Here is a 12,974-nt window from a genome sequence, read left to right on the forward strand (position 1 = left end):
GTGTGCTTGGAGAATATTAAGACAATTATCATTATTCAGCTTTACGTGTGCCAGGCACTGGGCTAAATTTGAAACATAGATCAATCTCACTGAATTTTTAAAACTTTAGAGCAGTGGGAACTTTATTCGGTAGTAGCTGGTTGCTATGCCAGGTACAAATGGGAAAAGAAAAGCATAGGCAAGGTCACACAGCTAGCTATATAATAGAATTAGGTAAGATTCTGAGCCATCTGACCCCAGAATGTGCACTGGTTTTTTTTTTTTTTGACATGGAGTCTCACTCTGTCTCCAGGTTGGAATGCAGGGGCGCCATCTCGGCTCACTGCAAGCTCTGCCTCCCGGGTTCACGCCATTCTCCTGCCTCAGCCTCTCAAGTAGCTGGGACTACAGGTGCCCACCACCACGCACAGCTAATTTTTTGTATTTTTTTTAGTAGAGACGGGGTTTCACGGTGTTAGCCAGGATGGTCTCGATCTCCTGACCGCATGATCTGCCCGCCTGGGCCTCCCAAAGTGCTGGGATTACAGGCGTGAGCCACTGCGCCTGGCCCAGTGTATTACTTTCATTGGCACATTCAATACATTAATGAGATGCATTCCCTTTAGACCCCACATTGGATTCCTAACTTGCCTCTGGTTAGCCTCATTCTTCAACATTGGTAATCCAAGTACCCTTGGAAGATCATCTTAAAGAAATGCATCCCTTCCAGAGGTGCAAATCGGGATCCGCTGTCTGTATTTAGTGTCTGCTACATCATTCTATAGTTCCTATACAGATCCAGCTTCTCTTCTGCTTTTAGAAAGTTTCCCCTCTTCCAGTTCTCTGATTTCCCCCTTCCACACCATCTCCCACCACTATGAAGTTAACACCATTTTCATTTCTCTCTCAGGCCCACCTGCTCTCTCCCAGCTCTGCCGCCTGTGTGTCCGGAAGTGTCTCGGTCGAGCATGTCATCAAGCCATCCACAAGCTACGTCTGCCGGAGCCACTTGAACGATTCCTCCTATACCAATAGTCCTAAGTGTCCCTGGGAAGATACTTGGAATGACACAGATTGTTGTCTGCTGTACCTAGAGTACCTAGTGTGGAAGCTCAACAGCTAGACTCTTAGTATCTTCAAATGAGCTCAGTTGAAGTAAATCCCCCATGAGCTAGAACACTTGAGGAGCGGAAACTCCTGGTTAGTGTAATGTTCTTATTAACCAAGGGACAACTAGAAACCGTTTAGCTTTTAGCTCTTGTTGTTAAAGAAACTTAAAAAAACTGTGAAGTAGAGTGAAAACAATAGGCTATTTTTTGATGATTCAGGATCTTCTTGTACCTAAAAGTCAACATTCTGAATATTGTATAGACACATATAAATTCAGGTGGATAAGACTATAACAAGTGTTAGGTATTCCAAGATATGTTCTTGATTCAGTTCTTCCCTTCAGCCCTTCCCCACTTTTTTCTTTCTTTCCTTGAATTAATCTGCTATAATTTTGATTTTTTTGGTGTATATATATATATATATATATATATACACACACATGCACACATATATTTAATGTTTTCAAAGTCCTTAATATATGTATAAAGCTTATATATATGTTTTCAAAGTTCTTTATATATGAAGTTATATATATTTATATAGACTTTATATATATACATATACAAAGTTAAGGACTTCAAAAACATTGTGTAGTTAACTGAGGCTTCCAATTACCAAGGTCCTGGTTGATAAGAAAGACTTTGGAAGAGATCAGTGCACCCAGAGTTTGGCATCTTATTGCTTCTGATATTCAATGCTGTTATTTGAAGTAAGCAGTTCTAGGATTGAGAACACTGGGTGTCCCCAACAACCTGAACCCACAGTCATTGTCTGAGGCATGTTGCAACCCAAGCACTGGCTTGTTTTCAAAGTCAAGATCCTCAGGGTTTTTGAAATAATTACATATTGATGCCAGCCACCAAAGTGGGTTCAATGCTGGGTCATTATTTTTTTCTGTGGATAGGGGCCCAAAATAAGCACAAAGGTATATAAAAAGAGGCTTCTCCTTTTCTGTCTTCTCCTTCTTCTCATTTCTCTCTCCTTCTGCCACCCCTCCTCTTCCTCTCTTCTTTCTCCTTTTTGTGAATTTAAAACATGGGAACTGGATAGACTTTTAATTGTTATAAGAATTACTGTCATGGTTCAGTGTTCGGTTCTAAAATGAAAATTTCCTCTCAGATCATCCTAAGACTCATTTCACACATGTATTTTTTCCCCAGTTTTTCTAGACCTTTGGCTCTCCACTGGAGACAATTTTGCCCCACTCCCACTGAGACATTTGTCAATGTCTGCAGACATGTTCAGTTGCAACAACTGGGGGAGAATTGCTACTGTCATCTAGAGGGTGGAGACCAGGGATGCAGCTAATCACGCACAGTGCACAGGAGCCTGCAACCAAAAATTATCAAGTCTGGCCAGGCATGGTGGCTCACGCCTGTAATCCTAGCAATTTGGGAGGCCGAGGCAGGCAGATCACAAGGTCGGGAGTTTGAGACCAGCCTGGCCAATATGGTGAAACCTCATCTCTACTAAAAATACAAAAGTTAGCCAGTCGTGGTGGCAGGCGCCTATAGTCCCAGCTACTCAAGAGGCTGAGGCAGGAGAATTGCTCGAACCTAGGAGGCGGAGGTTGCAGTGAGCCGAGATTGCACCACTGCACTCCAGCCTGGGTGACAGAGCGAGACTCTGTCTCAGAAAAAGAAAAAAAGAAAAAAAAAGAATTATCAGGTCCAAAATGTCAATAGTGCCGAGAGTGAGAAACCTTCCTCTAAGCCTGTGCTATTCAATACAGTAGCTACTAGTGACATATAGCTAATGAGCACAGGAATTGTGGATAGGCTGAATTAACATGTGTTGTAAGTGTAAAATACATATTGCATTTTAGTGATTGAGTAAAAAAAAAAGAATATGAAATATTGTGAACTTTGTTTTCTTTTGTTTTGTTTTCTTTTTTTTTGAGACGGAGTTTTGCTTTTGTCACCCAGTCTTGAGTGCAATGGCACGATCTTGGCTCGCTGCAACCTCTGCCTCCCGGGTTCAAGCGATTCTCCTGCCTCCGCCTCTGGAGTAGCTGGGATTGCAGGCATCTGCCACTAGGTCTGGCTAATTTTTGGTATTTTTAGTAGAGACGGGGTTTGACCATGTGGGCCAGGCTCGTCTCAAACTCCTGACCTCAACTGATCCACCCGCCTCTTCTTTTTCTGTTTTATTTTTTATTTTTTTGTTTTGAAATATTAATAACGTTTGATGTTGTATTTTTAATTTTTTGAAAACTTCCATACTGTTTTTCATAGTGGTTGTAGTAATTTACATTCCCACCAATAGTGTATAAGAATTCCCTTTTCTCCACATCTGCACCAGCATTTGTTATTTTCTATTTTTTGGATAGCCATTCTAACTGGGGTAAGATGATATCTCATTGTGGTTTTGATTTGCATTTTCCTGATGATTAGTGATGTTGAGCATCCTTTCATATACCTGTTGGCCATTTGTATGTCTTTTTTTGGAGAAATGTCTATTCAGATCCTTTGCCCATTTTAAAATCAGATTATTTGTTTTGTTGTTGTCAAGTATGGTCCAGCAATCCTATTACTGGATATTTATCAAAAACAAAGGAAATCAATGTATGGAAGAGGTAGTTACACCCCCATGTTTATTGTAGCTCTATTCAGAAGAGCAAGATATGAAATCAACTTAAATGTTTATCAGTAGATCAATGGATAAAGAAAATGTGGTATATATGCAAAATGAAATACTATTCAGCCTTAAAAAAGAAGGAAATTCTGTCATTTGCAGCAACATGGATGAGCCTAGAGGACATTATGTTAAGTAAGTCAAGCACAGAAAGATAAACACCATATGTTCTTGCTTACATGTGGAAGCTAAAAAAATTGAGCTCACAGAAATAGAGAGTAGAATTATGCTTATTAGAGGCTGGGAAGGGTAGTGGGGAGCGGGCAGTAGGGAAATGTTGGTTAATGGATACAAAATTATAATTGGATAGAATAAATAATTTCTAGTGTTTCATAGCACTGTAGGGTAAATGTGGTTAACAATAATTTCTTATATATTTTTGAAAAGCTAGAAGAGAAGATTTTGAATGTTCATAGCAGAAATGATAAATGTTTGAGGTGACGGATATGCTAATCACCCTGATTTGATCACTTCTAGGTATTAAAATGTCACTCTGTACCCCATATACAGTTATTACATACCAAATAAAATTAACTGAAAAAGCTTTTGATGTTGATCACACAGTGAAATGATAATCTTTTGAATATATTAGGTTAAATAAAATGTATTATTAAAATTAATTTCACTGGCTTTCTTTTTACTTTTTTAGTGTGACTATAATAACATTTTACATTACATGTGTGGCCCACATTACATTTCTATTAACAGTACTCAATCATTTTCTGATTTTTAAATTTTGGAATATCTAATAATCTTAGTTAATTATCTGGGGGGAAAGGTTACATTTTAATCTTACATCATATTTCCAAAGCAAACCTTGCTTTTTAAAAAAAAATTTAAAAATTAAATAATACTATAAAAATACTATAAGAAAATACACATGAATATACATGAAAGGGAAAGCATTTTTGAAATATATCAAAGGCAGAAAGGTTAAAGGAAAATACTGATAAATTGGAATACATCAAAAATTATGTTGCAAAAAATGCCATATATAAAATCAAAGTGCAAACCAAAATAGAGGAAAACTGTACGTGACATTTATAGCAGATCAAAAGTCAATATTCTAGGACAAAGGTGATCATCACATCCCACTCTTAGCTTTCTCCTTTTCCCAGTGGAGAATTCTGGTGAACAAGGATGTAAATATTACCCAAATCTTGAGTAAAGTCTAAAACGTATATGATACTTTGTGCATTTTTTAGAAGATATTAAGGAAAGAACCTAGATTATTTATCTGGCTCTACATGCTATAATATATGTATTGCATGATGTGGTGGCAAAACAATATGTAAACTTACCTGTTTCAGGTGGGATCAAATTCTCCTTCTATGAGAGATGTGACGAGAAAAACTGAAGAGTGTTTACAAACCTTGGGAAAGTCAATTTTCACAAATCTTGAGGAAGGTACAGCGTAAGTCCAATGGCCATGAAAGGAGGTACAATTCATTGTGCCCCAAATATTAAAGGGCAGAGTGATCTCAGCTGATATCTACATTTCAACATATAAATAGTTCATTTACAAATCAATAAGAATAATATAGGTTCATGAATAGAAATATTAGCAAAGGGAATGACTAGGAAACTTATCAAATAACATACAAATAAATAGTCATAAGAATGTTAAAGATAGAAAATTGATTGAAAGAAAGGACGGATTTGAAACAGGATGAGGAGCCGTTTGAGCCATCATTAGAAAGAGGAAAGAACGGAGAGTCTCTTCCTATCCTAGAACGTTTAGAAATTGGAGACTTTCCTTCAATGTGTTCTCGCGAATGTATTTTGTTTTGTTTTGTTTTTTGTTTTTTTTGTCAACTGGGATCTTGCTGAATGTCTGAGTACTGTGTTAAGCCCTGGGAGGCTCTAGGACATTCAACCAGTCTGTGACCCCAGGGAAGTGTTCCATTGCCCACTGCAACTGCAGACCATGGATGCCACAAATCATCTGTATGGACCTCCCAACAATGGTAGGCCTGTATTTGTGTTGCGGGAGGAGGTGGCACTCAAATCCTGAACAACTATTCACCAGAATTCATCTGATTGTCCAGGTCCCTGAATCCTAGAGTGGCGCCAATGTCTTACAATTTATGAATGAAAGTATTAGACATGAGGTATCTTTAAGTTCCTTTTAAGGCCTAATCCATTAAGCTATATTTAGACCATCAGACTAATCATCTGGTTTTTATGAAATTATTTTGTTACCAACTTTAGATCTAGGTTTGTTCTGCTTACATGCAGTAAACCAATCACTGTGACACAGGTTTTGCAAAAGAGAAAAGATTTATTCACAAGGCTGCCAAGCAAGGAAGCAGGAGAACAGCTCTCAAATCCACCTTCCCAAAGATAAGGCTTAGCTATATTTATGGGTTAGGGAAGTGGGGTCGTCTAAGGCATGGGAAAAAGTGATTGACAGTGGGGAAAAAAGTAACAGGCTTATTCTGGGCAAGCATAGCCAGGGTTCATGACATTACATAGGACATATAAACCAAAAATAGTGGCATTAGCATGATCTGAGGTGTCATTTTTGGTCTTCTGACATCAGAAGGCCATTTCTCAGGCACTTGTGGAGGCCTAGTTGAAGAGCCAGTGACCTTAACCGGTTTGAACTGAACAGGAGCTGGCCCAAGTTCCTGAAAAACAACTGAAGCAATCATTACTGTGGTGAACTATGAATGTTATTTATAAAGTAGCCAGTGAAGATTAAGTTTCAGTGTTCAGCAGAGAGGCATTCAACTACTGTAGCCTTCAGCTTCATGAAAAAAGAAAAGAAATAACAAAAAGCAAGCCACCGAAAGCAAGCAGGGCAGACAGACCTGATCGAATTAACCCTTCGGTTTCCATTTTGCCTGCGGTTTGGGGTTCTGAGATACTAATACAAATTATTTCACTTTTTACACTATATGGGATGCTTTCTTCCCAAAACAGTATAATTTTTATAATTTTAGTCATATTTGAAGTGCCCTAAGATAGCTTCTCAATTAATTCCTTTAACACATTTTTTACTAAGCATCTATTATGTGCCAGACACTGTAGAACAGTGTGAAAGACAGACATGGTGTTTGCTCCCAAAAAACTCATGTGTTAGTGAGGACAGTAGGGAATAAATAATACAAATATAATATCATATCAGGAAGTGATAGAAAGAAAAATAAAGCAGATTAAAGAGTGATGACAGAGGCTTACTATTTTAGATAAGCTGGCTAGGCAAGGTCCCTGGCAGGGTGACTGAATTTTAGAATAACTACTCACATATGTATATAATATTTATCAGTTAACGTCTACTCTTAAGATTTTTCAGTATTTCAGCACATCATATTTTTTTATTCCTTTGCCTGATTTAACACAGATATCCTATTATAAAAGTATTTATGATTCCAGCTTTTCCCATAAACCATATTTTAATGATTTTCTGTTTCGAACCCTTTGGGACAACCTTTTAAAATATATCATATTCCTTAGGTATTTCCGTATTGTTAGATACTTAAATTATTTCTAGTTTCTTGCTATTATAGATAACATTGATGTGAACCTCATTTTTAAATAAATCTTCAAAAATGTTTGAAGTATTTCTTAGATTTCCAGAAGTGTGATTTACATATAAAAACTATTTAAAATAATAGTTTAAAATAATTTAAAATATATACACAATGAATCATTTTAAGGAATGAATATTTTCATAACCAAATACCCAATATTGCCTATCTATAAACCATCTGACTATGTCTGTGTAGACATATATGTATTTACCATCTATTTAGCTAGCTATTATTTGTATGACTGCATCAGTCCATCATCTACCTTTACCTATTATTTTAAAAAAATAGGCCAGGTGCGGTGGCTCATGCCTGCAATCCCAGCACTTTGGGAGGCCGAGGGGGGCGGATCATGAAGTCAGGAGATCGACAGCATCCTGGCTAACACGGTGAAACCCCGTCTCTACTAAAAAATACAAAAAATAAGCCGGGCGTGGTGGCGGGTGCCTGTAGTCCCAGCTACCCGGGAGGCTGAGGCAGGAGAATGGCGTGAATCCGGGAGGCAGAGCTTTCAGTGAGCCGAGATTGCGCCACTGCACTCCAGCCTGGGCGACAGAGCGAGACTCCGTCTCCACCCGCCACCACAAAAAAAAAAAAAAAGAAAGAAAGAAAAAGAAAAAAATAAGCTTGCTATGTCACTTGAAGATTTAAGTCTCAACACCTTCCAAATCCCTTAAATTATTTAAATGTTTAGGTATGTAATCCAACGTCTGTAATTTTGGTTCACATTTGATTAAGGAACTGTTTCTCCCAAAGTAATTCTCCTCCCTTATATTTCTTATATTGCTTTGTCAAATAAACATGAGGTTTCTCCACGAATCTTTTTTCAGTAACAATGCTCATTGCTGAGAAGATTTATGCATTGAACACAAAGAGAATAGCTGACCCTTCAGAGACATCTCCTGAAGCTGCCATGGTGAGGGATGAATCGCTGAATAACCACAGCTTGTCGGGGAGGATGCTCTCCACACTGCAGGACTTCACGTTTTTACCCATTGCATATCACTGGCAGGGGCTGCACTTGCATGGATATATTCCATTTGCATATGGAATCTATCATCTCCTTCCCTTAGCAGAGTCTGTACCAGGACAAATACACAGATCATACTTGAAATAGTAGCTTCTTATTTTAACAAATGTAGCTTGTAAACAAATGTGCACCAGGTCTTAATTTCCATTTATTAATTTTTCTACTCCCGCCATTGTTATATCTTGAAGTTTCCAGCTTACAAAAAATCTGCAATAAAACAATGAATATCTGTATGCCCATCACCTCAATTCACCAATTGTTAGCATTTTGCTACATTTGCTTCTCTATGTATGTGTATATGCACACACACATACATACCAGTATACATACATGTACATGCATGTATACACATATACATACACATGCATGTGTACACATACATATGCACATACAAATGTATACACACATATACATATATAAATGAACATGTACACACACACCCATATATGTAAACTCATATATAATTAATACATATCCATATATTTAAAAAATGATTTGTAAGTTGTGGACATCATGATCCTTCACCAGGGCTAGGAACAGGATTACGTGAATGAGGCAAAAAATTTAAGAGGGCAACAAAAAGTCATTAATGTGCATATTTTAGTGCACTGTTTCGAAAAGTCAATGTTAAGGCAAAAAGCCCATGATAGCCAAAATAATAAATTTTTTAAATAAAGACAGGCTCTTGTTGTTTATGTCCCTGCATTATTGTGCAATGAGAATAGTGTTTCCAATCAGCCCCTGGTTCTGGGATATGTGGCTGCTGGGTTTATGAGGAGTTACAATGCCATGCAAACAGATTGGGCAACGCAGGCTTTATATATACTCATGTGTTTTGACTGCACAGCTTATATTAACTTTTTATACTTGGTACAAAACATGCATAAAGGCATACATTTCCCTTTTGGCCTCTTGCTCCCACATGGTTCAGCACAGAGCAGTTCAGTGTGCATCTCCTAAGAACACAGAGATTCTCCTATGGAACTGTGGTGTAGTGATCACACACAGGAGGTTTGACACTGATGCACTACAACTATCCAAGATATATATCCAGATTTAAGTTCTCACACACGCTTGTGGCATTAATGATATCTTTTCTGTCATGTTCCACTGTTAAGGATCTCTTTGAGGAGCACGCATTGAATGTAGTTACCAAGTCTCTTTATTCTCCTTTAATCTAGAAAGCAATGCCATTGGCATTTTTGAAGAGTCCAGCCCCATTGTTATGTGATTATCTCCCAATTTTGATCCACCTGATTTTTTCCTCGAGAATACTGCATAATGTCACATTTAAAAAAAAACACATTCTTATTTGAATCTTATTGTACTGCTTGGCGGAGTAGGACTAACTGACTTCTTTCTAAAGCAGTAGAAGCAGAGTATTCCACGTTGTCAGAGCAGATGTATTCCTTTCAGGTGTTAAAGGTTTTGTGCTAGAAAAATTGCCAGCTGAAATAAGAAGAAACTTCAGCTCCTGGACCAACTTTGACTGATTGAAAGTGACTTTAAAGTCTCCCCCAAGGTCTCAGTGTAACTGAGCATCCCAGCCTCAAAATGCATTTTAAACCTTTTTTTTTTTTCTGTCTTGCTTTCAGCCTTGAAACATACTTTGAAACTCTTTGTTTCTCTCTTTTCCATGAGGCACTTTTGTGAACAGTGCTCACTTATCTGATTATATGCTTGCTTAGAAATTCCAGGGGGCAATTTTGAAACAAAAAAGGCACAGAGACCCAGCAGCAGAATCCTCCTGCTTGGGGGAGTTATGAACAGTTAGCCCACCACTACCGCGCAGAAGTGAGGATGACAAAAACTGGACTTCCGGACTGGCAATTACTCAAGATAGCCATGGGCAAGAGACACACAGAGTTCTTCCCTCCCTTGATATTCCCGTATTTTCCCACACCTTTTTCCTGCGTAAATCCCTTCACTCAGCCCAAAAAGTTGGAACGGTCTTTCAAAGGGGAGCCATTATCCAACTGGTAGTGTGTCCATAGTTGGTTCCATATTTGGTTCATAGTTGGTTCCTTCCAGTGGGTTCTTGGTCTTCTGACTTCAAGAATGAAGCCAGGGACCTTTGTGGTGAGTGTTATAGCTCTTAAAGGTGGCATGGACCCAAAGAATGAGCAGTAGCAAGATTTATTGTGAAGAGTGAAAGAACAAAGCTTCCACAGCATGGAAGGGACCCAAGCAGGTTGCTGCTGCTGGCTGGGGGTGGCCAGCTTTTATTCCCTTATTTTTCCTCACCCACATCCTGCAGATGGTCCATTTTACAGAGTGCCAATTGGTCCATTTTCAGAGTGCTGATTTACAATCCTTTAGCTAGACACAGAGCACTGATTGGTGCGTTTTTACAGAGTGCTGATTGGTGAAATTACAATCCTTTAGCTGGACACAGAGCACTGATTGGTCCATTTTACAGAGTGCTGATTGCTGCGTTTACAATCCTTTAGCTAGACACAGAGCACTGATTGGTGAGCTTTTACAGAGTGCTGATTGGTGCATTTACAATCCTTTAGCTAGACACAGAGTGCTGATTGGTGCATTTACAATCCTTTGAACACAGAGTGCTGATTGGCGTGTTTTTTCAGAGTGCTGATTGGTGCATTTACAATCCTTTAGCTAGACACAGAGTGCTGATTGGTGCATTTTTATGGAGTGCTGATTGGTCCTTTTACAATTCTTTAGCTAGACACAAAAGTTCTCCAAGTCCCCACTCGACCCAGGAAGTCCAGCTGGCTTCACTTCTCAGTAGCATTTGGATAAAGTTGATTTCCTTTCACCATACCTCCCGCTTCTTGAGCTTTCAGCTTCTTAGCAGCTGGACTTGAGCCGGCTACACTGGGGAGGAAAGAGTCTCCTAAACCATGCCTGATGTGTGCCTTGGACAGCTAAGTGAGGGGTGGGGCAGAGGCCCTGGCTAGTGTGAACACTGCTCCTGGTGAGGAATGATTGTGGCCTTATCTTCTGCTGCAGGCAACGATCATTCTGTTTTCTAACCTAACCTGTGCCAATTTCACTGAACATCCAGACACACACGCTGACATGCACCAAGGGGCTGACTAGAAGTAGGTAAGATTGCTCTTCTCTTATGGCTGTTGGTAAGCCAACCAATTTCTCCATAATCACAGCTCATACACATGTGATTCAACTTTATCCTCATACAAATCCACAAATGCATGAACTTCCCTTGTAAAGAACTGCTGTCAAACAGCTTAAAAATACACCTCACATCCTCCTGTTCACTAGTGTTGATCAACATCATAAATAAAGTGAGAAGATTAAAGGCTGATGAATTAATTCCTTCCCAGGTAGTAGGGAAACAACCCGGAAATCTTCTTTATTGTCATTTTGGAACTTAATTTTGAATATGAAAAAGCCTTATCTACTTGAAATTTAATTAAAAGTAAATAAAGAAGCTGCACTACATTTTACTGGGAAGGAAAGGAAATGGTATCCAGTTTCCCCATTGTGCCCTTCTGTTCAACTCCTCATCCAGTCGGTGTTGGGAATCAATTTATCACTCTCTGCCAAACAAATGTATCATTCTTCAAATCTTTCCTGATGGAGTGGTAAAGAATTTGTATGCTTATGGCCTTCTCAGTTAATTCTGCAAATAGAGATAGAGGGAAGTTTAGTAGTGTTTATACATTTTCAATGAGCAGCCTCTTTTTAAAAAGTGCAATTTGTATTGAGATCATTACAGAGTCACATGCAGTTGTAAGAAATCACATAGAGATCTCCAGTGCACTTTGCCCAGTTTCCCTCAATGGTGACTTTTTGCAAAACTGTCGTACAATATTGTAACTGGGAAATCAACATTCATGCAGTCTTATTCAATTCCCCAGTTTTACTTGTTCTCATTTCTGTGTGTGTCTTCAGTTTTATACAATTTATTATGTGTGCATAAGTATGCCTTTGACTTAGCATTTCCACTCTTAGGAATCTCTCCTCTAGAAATATTTGCCTATGTGCACAAAGCCACATGTACACAAATATGAACTTTAGTCTTTTTATAGTACTAACAGAAATAATGACATTCTGGTTGCATCATTAGGAGCATAATTAAATACTTCTGGCACAATATGGAATGCTATGCAGCAGTGAATAAAGACAGGAGCATAGCTATAAAAGCTGATGTGGAAAGCTCTCACAGACAAAATAAGTGTAAAAAGCATAGAATAATAGAATAATATAGGAGCCAGGTGCGGTGGCTCATGCCTGTAATCCTAGCACTTTGGGAGGCCAAGGCAGGGGGATCACGTGAGGTCAGGAGTTCGAGGCCAGCCTAGCCAACATGGTGAAACCCTGCTTCTACTTAAAATACAAAAATTAGCTCGGTGCAGTGGTGCGCTCCTGTAATCCCAGCTACTAGGGAGGCTGAGGCAGGAGAACTGCTTGAGCTCGGGAGGTGAAAGTTGCAGTGAGCCGAGATGATGCCATGGCACTCGAGCCCAGGTGACAAAGCGAGACCCTGTCTCAAAAAAAAGAATAATATAGGTACATTTATGTGGAAAATGTAAATTGATAAATCTGCATACATGTGTATGCATAGAAATGCCTTTAAAAATGTGAATGACACCCCTCAAACTGTTAATAACAGCCACCAAATGTTTTAACTGAGACTCCGTAAATCTAAAACATCTAGTCCTCATCTTTGGTATTAAGACAAATCTGCAATCACTTCACAG

General features: G+C 38.8%; 1 protein-coding gene across 2 annotated transcripts in view; it reads left to right on the forward strand.

The window, feature by feature from the left end:
• ASB11 (ankyrin repeat and SOCS box containing 11) overlaps positions 1-1,505 on the forward strand; it is a 32,334-nt gene extending 30,829 nt beyond the window's left edge. For both annotated transcript variants that reach the window (XM_003917433.5, XM_009197236.4), the window contains exon 7: positions 890-1,505. In XM_003917433.5, coding sequence (XP_003917482.1) covers positions 890-1,014 — 125 coding nt within the window. In that variant the 3' untranslated portion in view covers positions 1,015-1,505. The remainder of the gene's footprint in view (positions 1-889) is intronic.
• The last annotated feature ends 11,469 nt before the right edge of the window (positions 1,506-12,974 follow it).

The sequence above is a fragment of the Papio anubis genome, chromosome X (genome assembly GCF_008728515.1).
Source record: "Papio anubis isolate 15944 chromosome X, Panubis1.0, whole genome shotgun sequence".
Classification (NCBI taxonomy): domain Eukaryota; kingdom Metazoa; phylum Chordata; class Mammalia; order Primates; family Cercopithecidae; genus Papio; species Papio anubis.